This window comes from Amblyraja radiata, chromosome 5 (genome assembly GCF_010909765.2).
Source record: "Amblyraja radiata isolate CabotCenter1 chromosome 5, sAmbRad1.1.pri, whole genome shotgun sequence".
NCBI lineage: Eukaryota > Metazoa > Chordata > Chondrichthyes > Rajiformes > Rajidae > Amblyraja > Amblyraja radiata.
Genome location: NC_045960.1, coordinates 61,414,924 through 61,431,639, shown reverse-complemented (window position 1 = coordinate 61,431,639; position 16,716 = coordinate 61,414,924). Strand labels below are relative to the sequence as shown.

Sequence of the window (16,716 nt, the reverse complement as noted above, 5' to 3'; positions counted from 1 at the left end):
AAACTCGACTCGACAATATTGCAGTTGTAATCAAACCAGTGTTTTATAAATCATGACTTCCTTAGTCTTTTATTTTATGCCTTTGTTCAAAATCACAGGATGCAATCTGCTTTTTTAATCTTCTCAACCTGCCCTGCCACTTTCAATCAACTATGCATGTAAAGTCCCTGATCTCACTCTACCTATTCCCTTTAACAATTATGCCATTTGTTTTCTTTACCTCCCCATTCTTCCTGTAGTCTTCAGTCACCTATCTGCCCGTTCCAGTTCAATTTGGTTAGTTTATTGTCACATGTACCGAGGTACAGAGAAAAGCTTTTGTTGTGTGCTGACCAGCCAGCGGAAAGACTATACATGATTGTCTTTCCACCAGCATAGTTCTATTTTGATGAAATCTATTACTATCCTCTTCATGGTTCATAATACCTCCAATCTTGTGACATATGCAGATTGGGAAAGATTGCCCTGTAGGCCCAGGTTAAATCACCATTATATTTATTAAGAAAAGTTCTGCCCCTGGGGGAGTTCACTTTCCTCCAGTTCAAGAAACAACTTTTCACAACCATTTATTGCTTCCTATTACTCAGCCATCTTATTTTTAGCTATTTTAAATCCATGGGCTTTTAAGATAAATATTGAATACTTTTTTTCAGAAAGAAGGTTCAGAATTTCTTTACATGACTTGCTAATATGAAATGCATGTAATGCTTGAGGTTAAGGTAACAAGATGCTGATGCCTAGAATGTTTTAAGGAGTCATATTATGTCCTTAAAACATTCCACAAGTTTTTATTTTCTTCTCTTTCCTTGTAACTGATGCAGGTCGGTGATTTTAAATGTAGATGTGGAATTGTAGCCATTGGTATTACAAATATGTAAACTGGTTTGAGGCAGAAAGAGTCTGTGATTGCCTCAGCCATTAGGAGCTAACATACCAGGCAAAATGTCTGAGTTTAATTGATTTAATTACAGAGTCTCATGCCCAGAGTAGGCGAATTGAGGACTACATAGGTTTAAGGTGAAGGGGAAATGATTTAATAGGAATCTGAGGGGTAACTTTTTCACACAAACTGTGTGGGTGTATGGAACAAGCTGCCAGAGGAGGTAGTTGAGGCAGGGACTATCCCAACATTTAAACAGCTAGACAGGTACATGGATAGGAAAGGTTTGGAGGGATATGGGCCAAGCACGGGACTAGTGTAGCTGGGACATGCTGGCCGGTGTGGGCAAGTTGGGCCGAAGGGCCTGTTTCCATCCTTTATCACTCTATGGCTCTACGATCAATCAGGAACTAAAAAATAACACTGTGTCCATGCTTTATCCGAGCAATTAACTTTATTTTTTACTATCAATCATTAGCTAGGTGTAAATGAAATTAAGTTCACCAAAAATCACATTTCTATTGTCAAAAAGCTCCCCAGTTTTACATATTTTCTAGTACTCTTTAACCTTCTAACTGTAGGCGTTCCAGTACACTCTGCTCTTTCTATTTCATATCATAATTAGAGCCAGAGCACTTGATTTCACTGCCTGAGACATATTACCTAAAGCTATTTATCTCCCTGATTTGTTAACTTATGTTGAAAATGTTCTCAAAACCTATCTTTGCATTCAACCTAACTGATCAATGACTGAACAACTGCTGGCCCATTTTATAGTTTTCAATCTGGTTCCACTCTCTCTAACTTGCCTAAGGAGTTTCCTATGTTACAGTTGTGACACCTGAGAAAGGTGACGAATATGCATTTAACTAGCAGATTTTCCTGTTTGTCAGCACATTCTGTATAATTTCATTTCCAAGGAAGAATATGACAGTGAAGTTTTGGTTTTGGTCTAAGATAATGATTTAAAATATTTAGAGAATGTTCCGTGGAGAATTCCCGTCAGCCTTGTGGCAATGTAAGTAGGTGAAAAGAATGTAAGCTAGAAATGGCCAGAGTATGCTGTATTTTAACCCTACAGTTGGGATTTTTGCCTCGCCAAGCTAGGATTGTGCATGGGAGCTTCTTTTTTCTAGGACCTCCTGTGATCTTTACATCTTCTTGTAGAAACAAAGAACTGCAAACACTGGTTAAATACGCAAAAGGACACAAAGTGCTGGAGTAACTCAGCAGATCAGTGCTTTAGATCTGAAAGGTTGATTTTGTTTCTCTCTCCACAAATGCTGCCTGGTCTGCTGAGCCTTAAAAAAAATTCTGTTTTAATACAAATTTCCTGCACTGCAGTATTTGATTTTCATTCCTTTGACATTGCTTTCGTGAAATATTTTGGGAGACATGGCTAATGAAATGCAGTATTCAAATAGAAGTTGCTGGTTTTGTAATTTTGTTTATGCTGTGTATAGAACTAATCTGGCAAGATGTACTATAGCACAGCTGTGAAACCATCACAACATTTGATATGTTATGCTCCACCAATTAAGACATTAATATCACTGTAAGGAAAGAGATTATGGATTGTTTTTAAATTATCACTCAGGACTGAACAATAGTTTACAAAATTATAAGTAACTGTGACCACATAATTTTGTGCGACGGGATATTCAACAAGTTTTACACTTCGCAACTATGTATTTATTTTGGGCTCATACTTGTTTCCATCTCTAGCCTTTGTCCAACAATCTGCCTATCAGGGAACCCCCTTGCCTGAGGTCATCTGTCGCCGGCTGTGAGTTGTCTTCTCTCCCAGTTTTTTTTCTCCCTGCATTCAGCCTGAAGAAGGGTCCCGACCCAGAACGTCACCATGTTCTCCAGAGATGCTGCCTGACCCGCTGAGTTGCTCCAGCACTTTGTGTCTATCATTTGTTTAAATGTTTGTTACATAGTCATGTTACAAATTCCTGATAGATATGTAAAATGTGGCTACTCACAGGCATGTGTTGTTCTGCTGTTCCATGTGAGATTGCAAACAAATTGAAAGCTGACTCTTTCACCTGACGTGCAAATTTCTCAATCTGTGCACCATCGTCTTCAAAGGAACAAGGAAATGCCAGAAAATCAGTGTTCCAGTCAAAGTGCAGGTGAATAAAAACATAAAATGACTTGTTTTATTCTGAAGATTTCTCATTACCAACCGTCCAAGGTGAAGACAAAGACAACAGTGTCGCTCCTGAGGATTATGGGAAGTATTGTCTTCAGGAAATGTTCATGGGAGACAGCAAATTCTGGTCCCTGGATTTGATTTGAAAGTTTATATAACGGTTACTTATGACTGTAAACTAATTCAGGTGGATAATACATTTTTTGTGTATAAGTGGAGAGGGTGCATAAGGAAGCTGTGTGGAGTAACTGGTTAGCACCAGAACATGGGTACATCACGATGAAGGTGTCAGACGCATAGTTTGTGCTCCTGTTCATCAATATTTCATATTCCAATCGCCTTCTGTCAAGAGCAACCGTAAGCAACATGGCCAAAAATAGAAGCTACAAGGTGATTTGCTAAAGTTGCATGTGAAATATCAGGGAGAACCAGAGGCACATGGCAATTATTTTACTCATTGACTACATATGGATGTAGCTGGTAAGCTCAGCATTTATTGCACATGCCTGGTTGCCTTTGAGATGGTGATGGTGAGCTGTCTTGACTGTTGCAGCCCTTCTCTTGCAGTAAAGCCCCTGTCCCACTTGGGAAACCTGAATGGAAACCTCTGGAGGCATTGCGTCCCACCCAAGGTTTCCGTGCGGTTCCCGGAGGTTGCAGGTGGTTGCCGGAGGTTGCAGGTAGGGAGACTGACAAAAACATCCGGGAACCGCACGTAAACTTTGGGTGGGGTGCAAAGTCTCCAGAGGTTTCCGTTCAGGTTTCCTAAGTGAGACAGGGGCATTACTCCAACAGTGCCATCAACAGTGAAGGGAAAGTAACGTATTTCCAAGTCAATGATGGGGCACCTTCAGAAGGCACCTCCCCCATGCTTGTTATCCTTGCTGGTTCAGACAGAATTAAACAAAGTCCTTTGAGAAGGAGGAATGCAGAATAAGAAAGGAAGGCTGTTTATTTCCATGGGGTCTTGTGGAACATTTTTACACATTATAATCATACAAAAATAATTAAAACATATTTCTTGGTCATTGTCCAGCTGAAGCATTTGTAAACCAAGATAGAGAAAGCAGGGCATATTTATTTTCCAATTGTACCATAAAACTGTTGTTAAGGATCCTACTTACAGCTCAAAATCAATACTTGAATATTGAAAGGACCTGGGACCACTGCTTGAAACGGACAGTCACACTCTCAATCAGCTGCAGTGCACTTTAAAAATGCTCATAGCTAGAGCAGCAGCAATCCTAGGGCAGTGAGTCTTCTGACAGTGGTCAATTATATCATTACCAGCTGGCTAATTAAGTTAAAACAGGCCCCAAACTTGTCAGCTGCATATGAAGTAGAAATTTAAAAATACCTACCAGTGCTGACATGTCACCTTCTTTGTTTGCCATTTCTTTGAAGCCATTATAGATGAAGCCACGCACGTGATCGGCATCTGCAAGAACAAAAGATGGCAGCAATGTTTATGGAATGGAGAATGGTTTCATCATCATTCTGCCAATGTTGTTACTCTAATTCTTAAAGCATGGAGCTACTGTATATACAGTGGCAGCAATGGAGGTGACCAAAGGACCATGAATTTCGATCTCAAGAGCTCAGTCTTTGTCGAAATCCATGCTTCTTGTGCACAATCGAACAGATAATTAAACCAGTCTCCTGAATTGAAGCAGAAATGGATCAATTGGAGAATCCATGAATCACGTCATAAATTTTATGAAAAAATGTTGCATATATCATGGGACAGAATAATATTTATTTGAGAACAAGGCAAGGCATTAAATGTTATGCTATGCATTAAATGTGCTCTTTATAACAGAATGCATTGTTAGAGATTTCCTGCCAGATGGCATTGCTGCATCCTCGCCAAGAGAGCTCTCCATTTCTTTTATATGTTTTTAGTAAAAAGAAGACTGATTCCTGCTCGAAAAGCAAGAGGCCTCCAAATTCCTCAAACCCCAATCAATCTCAGAGTAAGGCACCTCCTAATTTATCCAAACTAAGGAATTGTGAATTGAGGATATCAACTATTATCTGAGTAACATTCGGCTTCATTAGATCCTTTCCAAACCTTTGCCCTTTGCACTTATTTATTTTGACGGTGAGCATTTATTGCTCACCTCTAATTCCTTTAGACTAGAATAGCCATTCAGACAGCAGTTAAGACTCAACCTTGATAGTGTGGGTCCAGAGTCACGAGTAAATCAGGACTGTAAATGTGGCAGATTTTCTACCCTCTAGAGTGATATAGCATCAGATATTTCCCCCCCTCCAATAATCTAATGGTCATGTAATCAACTTTACAACTGTTTGCTTCTCACTCCAGAATTATTTCCTTTAACTGGTGATAAATTCTTAATTTACCACTGTGTGACGTGACTTCAAAGAGACAATCCAAGGAGAACATTAAATATTTCCCTCAAGAAAACTCCTGTGAATTGTCTGCAAACTCCCAATAAATTCCTTTTAACACAGAAACATAATTTGGAAGTTCTTTTCATTTTGCTCAAAATTATACGGCAGTATTGTGGCCTTTTTTGGTCTATGAAATGTCCTCTAGCCAAAGACTTGGTTCTGGAACAATGACAATCCATCTTCATTGTTAATTCTGACAAGGAGCTGACTAAATGGCTATTAATTCATCATTACTTCGTCGAAAATATCAAACTCCTTGTCTAACAACTGTGAGAGTACTTTCACCATAAGTATGTCAGTAGTTCAAGAACGCTCACAATGACCAGCCCAGTGCAACTAGGAAGGACCATATCATAATGTTGTCGCCAGAGATGTCTATATTCTGTGAATGAATAAAAGGGAACTACTGAGGATGATGCCTCTCATCTGATCTGGATATGTAAGGATGGGTTTCCGGTGAGCAACTCAGTCTCTACCTAGTTTAACTTTCAACTCGAAGAATCTGCTTATTGCAAGTATTTTTCCTTGCACAATTTACTGCCTGAAGATAACAGCTAATACTTTTTAGGCTTATAAATGGGCAAAGACATATTTTCTGGAAACATGGAACTGAAAGAACCAAGAGCTAATGACTATCTTGAGATATGGTAAACATTTTCCTTTCATTCATCCCACTTGGATCATAAGAATTTTCTTTCACATTCAACCACTCCCCATTTTGTAAACTGTGTGTTTGGTTTGTTATGCACAAGACAAGCCATCAAACATCGACACTCATTTTGACGCGAGATTAGATTTACCGGAGAAAGGTACCACAAAACAAAGAACTGAATTGGATTGTAAATTTGCATTGTAAACATTTGACATTTTGTAATCACTACAATGCAATTTTGAAGTATGGCAGTATTGTAATTGAATTTCATGTCCACAGCAGTCTATAACGCAACTTCTTAATATTGCTAAACTCTTGGTTTACTGTACATCTGCTTAATGCACAGAGAGTATTTGTATTGAAATAATGAGTCAACCTTCCTCCCACAACAGACATGGGTTATGGGTACACAAAATTGCTGGGGAAACTCAGCGGGTGCAGCAGCATCTATGGAGCCATGGGTTATGCCTTTCTCGAAGAGAGACACTATTTAGAATCCGCCTTTCACTTTAACATCATTTCTTCCATGACTCCTAAATGCAATCTCATATCAAAGAGTGATAATTTTCAGCGCATTGGCTTTTCTTCCTACCACTACTTCTTTTCGAAATGATGTCCTGATAAAATCACAGCAGAGGTCCATTTACCTGCTCCAAATGTTGGTACACATTCACTTGCATCGATGATTCCCATAATACCAAGTGACTTCCATCCAATGTAATATATATGACCATTCTGCTGTAAGCTAAAAATATGACCAAAGCTGTAACACGTACCAGCAAATCAAAGAAAAGCAATATACTGTAATTAGATTAGTTGTTTTCAAACCTATCTGTGGAGAACACCCATAGAAAAATACCACACTTCTCAAGATTTTCCATTCAGAAAGTATGGGCAGCAACTCAGATTTAAAAAAAGAGTGGTACCAGTGCAGAAAATAATGTTTCCGAGTCAGCAAATGTGTAAAAAAAAATCAGAAGACTAGCATATGGTGAAAGATCTGTTGGCACGTTTAATAAAGTTTGAAAATAATTTATGAGATCTAGTCTTCAGGGGAAATATGGATGAAGCACTTATTTTCTGAAATATTTTCAATGAAACAATTGCTTTTGTCCTGCGCTATATAGTAATAATTCTGACTGTCAGCAATTGAATGAATAACCACAACATTTATTTTGATGTATAATATCTTCCCAAATCCTCTGAACAAGTCTACGTTCTTCTTGAGGAATGCTGTGCAACCTTTTACAGTCGGAAACACACAGCAATGGGGCGCAATACTGACATCGAATTCGGACGCTGTCACACTCAAAAGCCCATGTCAGTCTCTGGCTTCCTCTTGACTGATGTGAGTGGCCAACAGGCCTTAGTTCTTGGGATCTCCATCATCCAGCAAAGGTGCATTTGCTGAGGAGCCACCATGTGTAATGTCACATCAATAACATGTGAGAACCAGGATGATAATCGAACAGTGAGAGGGAAGTAGCAAAGGGACTAAGGATAAGAAATAAGGAGTGGCAAACATTAAAAGCCATCCAAGGCCATTTGCCTGCCCTGCTGAGTTTCCAATATTTACTGTATATGTGACCTAACTTCTTGCAGACCCTCATTTTTATTCCTGGTAGGATTCACCACAGCCACCAACAGAAATGACTTTAAATGATAATTGTTCAATAAAGTAGTACATAAACCATTGCAAAAAAGGTGATTATTTTAGACATCTAAATTGTCACAATCTTTTCAAGAAAAATAATGAAAAATTAGAAAAAAGCACAGCAGGAGCTTGTGGCAGTTGCATCTCTTAAAATTACAGTTAGGTTATGGACAGTGCAACTCTTTTGCATGGGGTTAACTTATAAAAAAACATATACTGTATAACCACTGGATGGCAGATGTGCTTCTATGAAGGCTTTCATTTATTAACCATATAACCATATAACAATTACAGCACGGAAACAGGCCATCTCGACCCCTCTAGTCCGTGCCGAACACATAATCTCCCCTAGTCCCATATACCTGCGCTCAGACCATAACCCTCCATTCCTTTCCCATCCATATAACTATCCAATTTATTTTTAAATGATAAAAACGAACCTGCCTCCACCACCTTCACTGGAAGCTCATTCCACACAGCTACCACTGTGTTGCAAACAAGTTATTAACCAGAAACGCAGTATCTAATTACTGTTCATGGTCCATCAAATTTGCGCATATACAGAACAAATTTGCATATTAGTTTCGTTTGTTTAAAGATACAGAGTGGAAACAGGTCCTTCGGCCCAGTGAATCGATGCTGATTACCAATCACCTCTTCACACTAATTCTATGTAATTCAACTTTCTCACCTACTCCTTACACACTAGGGGAAATTTACAGAGGCCTTCAACCTACAAACCTGCACATTGTTGGAATGTGGGAAGTAGGGCACCCAGAGGAAACTCCCTTGGTCACAGGGTGGACATGCAAACTCCACAGAGACTGCACCCAAGATCGGGATCAAACCCGGGTTTCTGGCATTGTGAGGCAACAGCTCCACCAGCTGCGTACTGTTCCTTAAAATATTACATGTCTTAAACTGGAGATGAAGTTCATTCAGACTTAGAATTTAAATAAGACTGCGCTGGAATATTTCATCCTCAAAAGCATGATTGCCGCAGCTGGACATAACATCTGTCCTCTGAATATCCTGCCGCTTAATTGATTGAGGGAGCTTATTGATTTTATATAAGCATTAACATGTGGCTGGGGGAATAATTTATCGAAAGGAAGTTTTTCTGCTGACCTTACCTTGCACCAGTCTGGTTCACCAAAGCAGCAAATGTCTCACTGTGAGAATATGTGATCGTCAGATTTTCTTCATAACTTCTCAGTAAATCCAACAAGCATCTGAAAAATTACAAATGGCAAAATGCACAAAATAAAGATTTTACAAGATTATGTTGAATTTTATTATTTCAATATAAAAGAAAATATTATCAGCTTCAAGTCAAAGTTAATATTGAAAATAGATACAGCATCCTGGAGCAACTCAGCGGGTCCGGCAGCATCTCTGGAGAAAATCAATAGGTGGCATTTCGGGCCAAAACCCCTCTTCAGATCCTTCTTGTTCTCTCAAAATCCATAAACAGAACTGCCTCAGCAGAACCATTGTTTCTGTGTGCTCCTACCCCACCCTAAATTATTTCCACGTACTTTGACTCCATCCTTGCCCCACTGGTCCAATCCATCCCGACCGATGACCAAGAATCCTCACACGGCCTTCATCTCTTCCGTTTTCCAGGCCCTCATTCCCTCATCTTTACTATGGACATTAACGAGTCTGAAGAAGGGTTTTGACCCGAATCGTCACTTATTCATTTTTTCCAGAGATGCCTGACCCGCTGAGTAATTCCATCATTTTGTGTCTTTCTTCGGTGTAAACCAGCTTCAGCAATCCCTCCCTACACATTAATACTGAGAATGCTGCCCATTGAGACTGTGGAAATTGAAGTAACTAAATGTATTCACTATTATTTGCATTGTTACAATGAGGCCCATTTCAACTTGAAGAACATCTCTTCACACCAGAACTATCGGACCAAACCAATGTTTATGTTTTTGAAAAAAAAAAATGTTATTTTTATTTTTTTTGCCAATGGCATATGTTTCCGGATGTATGAATAATGGATGAGCAAGAATTTACTGTAAAAAAAAGACACAAATTGCCAAAGTAACTCAGCAGGTAAGGCAGCATCTCTGGAGAACATGGATATGTGATGTTTCGGTTCGATTGGAATTAGGGGAAGAAAGTTGGAAGAGAGATGTGAGTGGGGCAAATGACAGGCACATCATTAATGGCAGAAATGGGTTGCTATAGGGAAAAGAGGGATCCACCTATCACTCGCCTGGTTCTGTCCCACCCCCTTACATTCTTCCAGCTTTCTCCCCCTTGCTACAATGTCTGAAAAGGGGTCCTGACCCAAAATGTTGCCTGTCCATGTTCAGGAGTAATGTGAAGAAATGTTGAAAAATCTGGGGGCTGCAGGAATGTTGGATTTCAATCCATCACTAATTACCCAGGCCTGACATAAGTAGAACTTCGACCTTTCTTGTTCCAAACCAATATTATCACCAGATATATAGATTATGGGAGGCTAATCCTCCCAAAACCCAAACCTCACATGACCTTTCTGTTCAATGCCGCAGATGTTGAAAAACAGGCCTAGCACCCAGCACCTTTTAGAACTGTTGGCCTCGGGTATTTGAAATATACAGGTATAAGCTGAAGAGATTTTGGGCCTCATTTTGATTGCTGCTCTATCAGTACATTGTCAGAATTACAACTAAAATTCTTAATGGGTCTGTCCCGGTTAGGCGACGTTTTGGGCGACTGCAGGAGATTATGCGGTCGCCACATGTTCTCGGGAGGTTGCCGGGGAGTCGCCTTCATTATGGTCACTGTGAAACTTTCAACATGTTGAAAAATTAGCGGTGACCAGAATGGAGCCGCCATGGAAAGTAGTGAGAATTCTCGTGCCGTAGTTGCGGTGGTAGTGGGTTGCCAGGAGGTCGAAGGTTGTCGTAGGTTCTCATAGGTTGTAGCCGGTGCTGACCTGTGAATTGACTCATTGGGGAAGAAAACCGTAAACAGTAGTTTTCAGAACCAAGGATAACCGACCGGTAATGTTACTGTCTGCCGAGCTGCACAGCTGTGTATCTCTGGCTTCTTAAAAGTTGTCTCCACTACTTCTCCCCCCTTCTCCCCCCTCTCTTAAAGGACTTACGTGACCCTTCCCGTACACTGTGCTTTCACCGTCTTAATTACAGCGCCAACCTTCCTGTTCATCATGGTGTGTGTCTGTATCACATTGACTTTGCACCGTGTGAATTTCACTCAGACAGCGCTCCCCCCGCTTGTCCTGTCCCCCGCCTGCATAATGGGCTGGTGAAGGAAGCGATGTGTGTATGTGTTCCACTCTGACAGTCGCCGTTCCAGTCGCCTAAAAAATCGCCTAAGTGGGACAGGCCCATTAGTGATGAAATATATAGCACAAAAACCTCTTAAATGCCACTGTCACAAATGGAATTTTTCTCTATTATTAATTTTATTTTTAATATATACAGGGTACTTATAATCCTACACCATTTCTCTAATAGAATCACTGACCAAATAAAATTTTAAAAATCATCCATTTTGGAAGCTCACAGCAGTATTAGCAACATGTATGATAAAGGTCGACACAAAATGCTGGAGTAACTCAGCGGGACAAGCAACATCTCTGGAGAGAAGGAGTGGGTGATGTTTCGGGTCGAGACCCTTCTCCAGAGATGTTGCCTGACCCGCTGAGTTACTCCAGCATTTTGTATCTCGAAGGGTCTCGACCCTAAATGTCACCCATTCCTTCTCTCCAGAGATGCTGCTGTCCCGCTGAGTTACTCCAGCATTTTGTGTCTACCTTCGATTTAAACCAGCATCTGCTGTTCCCTCCTACACATGTATGATAAAGGATCATCAGCTTGAAGTTGCAAATCTCTTTCTTTTTCTGCATGCTATGTGATTTTACAGTTTCTCTATTTTTGTTTCAGGTTTCCAGCACCTACAATACTGGATTTTGATTTTCCCAGCCATCTCCTCTGATGGGCCCGTCTGCTTGCTTGATGAAATTCAGCAACTCTGCACATTTGCACATTGGAGAGAAATTCTCTACTGATAAGACTGAGAGAAAAAATCCAATGTGTTATCCCATTCTCTTTCACATATTAGTTTTAATTTTTAGTTTAGTTTAGTTTAGAGATACAGCCTATATCAGGCCCTTCGGCCCAATGTGTCCGTGCCGACTATCAATCACCCGTTAATACCAGTTCTATGGTATCCCACTTTCTCATCCACTCCCTACACTGGGGACATTTTACAGAGGCCAATTAACCTACAATCCTACATGTCTTTGGAATGTGGGAGGAAACCAGAGCCCCTGAAGGAAACACATGCGGTCACAGGGAGAAGTGCAAACTCCACATTGACAGCACCCGAGGTCAGGATTGAACCCGGGTCTCTGGCTCTATGAGGCAGCAGCTGCGTAACTGTGCAATCCAATCATCAACCAGCTGGGCATTCTCTCTTCATTTTTAGATATTGCAGGTGCAAGGAACATGCTCTTGAGATGGCAGAGGGATATTTCAAATAAGAAGCAATTTTATTGATTAATTGGAGAACGTGGATTCAGAATCACCTGTGTGTGATGGCAGTGTTGTTTTCCAGAGCCTCATGTGCAGCCAGGAGCACCGTCTCCAGCAGGAGTTTGGTGGCACTTCCACCTTTCATCCTGGATGATCCAGTAATCCCTTCAGGCTGAAAGATAGTTCACAGAGATTTATAGCAATGACTGCGTCCTATGCAAATATCTATCTTGCAACATGTTTACTGCTCCACGACGTGATTTGTGCGTCACTATATAGAACATAGCACTGAGAACAGTATGGCATAGTGATGTGCCTTTGCTTGTTCTCCCGTTCTGAGGCAATCTCTTTCTTTAGACAGAATGGATATGTTGGTATGGCACCTACATTACAATGGGATATATAGAGGAATAGTGCAAAAACTAATTTAGTAGTAATGCACTTCATTATAATTAACGCTAATCACCACCATAGCTTAAAAAGAAAATATTATTTAACTTCAATACTGCAATTTATCCTGTATTGCCATCTTGTTGCAGTCTCGGAGTCAGTGAAGGGGTTGGGAGAGATGGTGCCAGGGTGTAGCTGGGAATCTTCAGAGTGCTTGTAGAACCTTCTGTATTTAGGGCTGATGACCCCAAGGGATGATACGTACGTGAGCACGAGGAATAGGAGAGCTGAAGGAGAGATACTTGAGAGGCATCAGATATAATTGTGCCATCTTCTTTGCTGCCTTGTGCTGGGGCAGCAGGGCGAAGGCAGCGGACACCAATAGGATCAACATCCGGAAGGCTGGCTCCATCCTGGGGGCAGAGTTGTATTCAAGGGTGGTGGTCTTGGAGGCGAGGATGCTCCTCAAACTGCGGGAGCATCTTGGACAATATAGCTCAACCCCTCCATGACATGCTGGTCAACCTGAGGAGTACCTTCAGCACCAGACTAGTTCCACCAAGATGCAGGAATGAACAGCACAGGAGATCCTTCTTCCCTATGGCTATAAAACTGTTCAACTCCTCCCCCTTCTGTCGTGGGGTAGACTGAGACTGAAGGACAGTTCAGGGAGGAGGTTCACTTTGAATTTTATGTCATATGTGATTTAAAGGATCCCAATCTAAATTTTTAACGAAATTGGGAAACTCTTATGTGATGGATTACTGTAAATTCTTTCTTATGAAACCAACTCTGAAATGGAATACAAATGGTTCTGCTATAATGTGAAGTTCCTTAACACTAAATGGATATAACACGAGTAATGAATTAAGGAACATTGCATGCATTACGTGGGCTGAATTTGTTATACAGGTGCACAACCTTTTATCCGAAGATCCAAATAACGAAAACCTCCGAATAGCGGACATTTTTTCGGTCCTTGAAGAAAGGTCCTTGAAAACGTTCACCGAGGGCGGCCCGCAGAGGTGACAGCGGAACCTCCGGTCGGTCCTCGAAGAAAGGGGAACTAAATCCCCATTCATAAAAGAGAAGGTGAGGGTATATTGCGCGGGAGGGTTAATAATTGACAATATGCTGCTGCCTGCCCGCTGAGTTAAAAAGTTCCCACGGTAGACTCACGATACACAGTGTATCGTGAGTCTTGCGTGGGAACTTTTTAACTCAGCGGGCAGGCAGCAGCAGATTGTCGCTCCCTTCAGTTTCACCCCACCTACACCCCTCTGCTTCCCGGCCATGTGTGTGACCCCTTCCCTCCCCTCTCCAGCTCCCCGCTCATTGCACCGGCGCGGGGGCTTTGCACTGTCTTCACGTCGGCGATACCAGCAGGTCAGTGCCAGTCACCGGAGACGTCAGGACCAACGGGACACCGACCCCCAGGCCCACTGCAAGCACGGAGATCCCAGAGACTCACAGCCAGCAGCAGCCCAGCCCCGTTCCAACTCCAGAGGCAAACTGGCCGGAGACGTCAGGACCACCAGAAGCCGTTCCCCGAGCTGCGCCCCCTCATCGGGGCACCGACCCCCAGGCCCACTGCAAGCACAGAGATCCCAGAGACCCACAGCCAACAGCAGCCCAGCCCAGCCCCGCTCCAACTACAGAGGAACCTGGGTTGCGGATGACGGGGCGCAGCTCGGGGCGTCGTAGGGGCCCATCGGGGAGCGGGTTCCTGTTGGTCCTGACGTCTCCGGCCACCTGCCATCCTCCGGGAACTGTACCGCCCTTGCAGGAGAGTGGTGTTGTTTGCAGTTGCAGAGGGAGGGGGCAAGGGCGGTACAGTTCCCAGTCTCAGCTCCAGTCCAGGGGGGTGGCCGGAGACGTCAGGACCAACGGGACACCGACCCCCAGGCCCACTGCAAGCACGGAGATCCCAGAGACCCACAGCCAGCAGCAACTCCAGCCCAGCCCCGCTCCAACTCCAGAGGAACACGTAGGGGCAGAAGCTGATGGTGTGCAAGGTACGTCTTGTTCTTGGGGTGGTGGATGAGGGGGCGCAGCTCGGGCTGTGGGCAAACTGCCACTTGTCGCCGTAGCGGCCCATCGGGGAGCGGATTCCTCTGGAGTTGGAGGGGGAGGGGGGTATTGTGCTGTTTGATCGCCCCCTGCTATCCCAGGGACAGGGAGACACAGCGGCTTTTTAGACTGGTGGGCAATCACTTCCAAAGTTCTGCCCACACAGTCAGTACACCTCTCCTACACTGCATTTCATACAAACATTTATTCTGCAAGAAAAAACTACATTGAAGACTCAAACTCGCGACCGAGTAACTGCCGGGATCAAGGCGCAAACTCGCGACCTTGCGGATATGAGCCGAGCACTCTACCACTGAGCCAGCCATTAAAATCTACGCTAAAAAATTTCCATTCCGAAGGCCGACAAATTCTGAATTACGAAAAGTGTCTGGTCCCAAGGCTTTCGGATAAAAGGTTGTGCACCTGTAATACCATTTTGATTGGGAACTAGAGAAACACTTAAAAGTTACTTTGGAAATTAACAAAGAAAAAATAGCTGTCTTTTTGATTTTAAATAGTGTAGGGGGAAAACCTGCTTCCATGTAACCTCCCTGCAGTAATCATACACCATTGTCTCTCAAGGACACAGCTGCTACTTTGACTGTGAGTGGTCATTGAAACTGACAAGCAATCACTTCTTTTGACACTTGCGCAGGGTGCTCTATCAAACAGTTTAATATACAGCCTTTAGTATTTTTGGTGTGTAGCAAAATAAATCTATTGCTATTGAAAAGACCTTTACAAATTTGAAACTCTCTATCCCCTAACCCCCTCACCACCATTGACACAATTGTTTTTATAGCGCTGTATTTTATTATACACAGTTTCATTGGAACTGTCACTTTAAAGCAGAATTATCTGTACTCCCGTCTCAAAGCTTCAGCTGTTCATTCCCTTCACAGATCCTGCCTGACCCGCTGAGTTCCTCCAGCTGTTTTGACACTTTCACTCCTAATTAATTTTCTTTTCTTTAGGACTACTCGTTTTCTGGTTGTACTGCAGAGATGACTTTGAGAATTGAAGATAGCTCCCATCGTTACTTTGCACTTGTTCAATAATTTATATCGGTTTTCTAGCAGAAAATAATTGAAGGGCCATACTTACCCCAACAGAAGGGTTGATAATAAATGCCTTCTGTATGTTGTGAAGTTCCTGAAGTCGTTCTGCCACTTGAAGAAATGTCAAGTGCCATCCCTCTATTTTGTCAGGTCTTTAAAAGGAAATGTTAAATAATATTCTCAGCACAGTCATTCATTCAAACAGGAGTGAATATTTCAAGGATCTCATTCATTATGGTACTTTTTACTTCATCCAGTGTTTAACTAGATAGTCCAAATTATGGGTTTTTTAAATTAAAAATAGGTGGGTCCTTCATCCTCTTCAATTTTGGTGACAGAGTCTTCAACAATCTTAAGTTCTTGAATTTCTTTCTCAAATATTGCATTGGCTTCCTCTAGACGGCACAGAGTTCTGGTGTAACTCTATGGGTCAGACAACATCTCTGGAGAACATGGATAGGTGACGTTTCATGCTGGGACCATTCTTCTGACTGATTTAGGGGGAGTGGGTGAAAGAAAGATGAGAGTGAGCAGAGGCAGGACAAGGGATATATTTTTTCCTCAGGTTTCACAATTTCTATACCTTCAATCAGTCTGTCTCATACCTTCTGCTCTAATCTCTGGCTTTTGCTCCAACCATCTGCATATCAAAACCCCATCTCCCTTGTGTCTGTCTATTCCCTGCCACACTTTGTCCTGCCTCTCCTCTCTCCCAGCTTTCTTTTCTCTCCCCAACAATCAGTCTGTAGAAGAGTCCTGACCTGAAATATCACCTATCCATTTTCTCAAGTAATGCTGCCTGTTGAGTTACTCCAGCACTTTAAGTCCTTTCTTGTAAACCAGCATCTGCAGTTCCTTCTTTCTAGTGTTTCCTCTAATCAGATTTATCATACTTGACCAACATATATTTCTAGGAGCATAGAAGACGGTAATGGAG

General features: G+C 42.1%; 1 protein-coding gene across 3 annotated transcripts in view; it reads right to left on the bottom strand.

The window, feature by feature from the left end:
• Positions 1-16,716, bottom strand: part of gckr (glucokinase regulator) — a 56,071-nt gene that overhangs the window by 8,624 nt on the left and 30,731 nt on the right. For all 3 annotated transcript variants that reach the window (XM_033021355.1, XM_033021357.1, XM_033021356.1), the window contains exons 9-15: positions 15,826-15,931; positions 12,315-12,433; positions 8,893-8,991; positions 6,753-6,850; positions 4,400-4,476; positions 3,073-3,169; positions 2,869-2,966 (exon numbers count right to left, since the gene is read on the bottom strand). In XM_033021355.1, the coding sequence (XP_032877246.1) occupies positions 2,869-2,966; positions 3,073-3,169; positions 4,400-4,476; positions 6,753-6,850; positions 8,893-8,991; positions 12,315-12,433; positions 15,826-15,931 (694 nt within the window). The remainder of the gene's footprint in view (positions 1-2,868; positions 2,967-3,072; positions 3,170-4,399; positions 4,477-6,752; positions 6,851-8,892; positions 8,992-12,314; positions 12,434-15,825; positions 15,932-16,716) is intronic.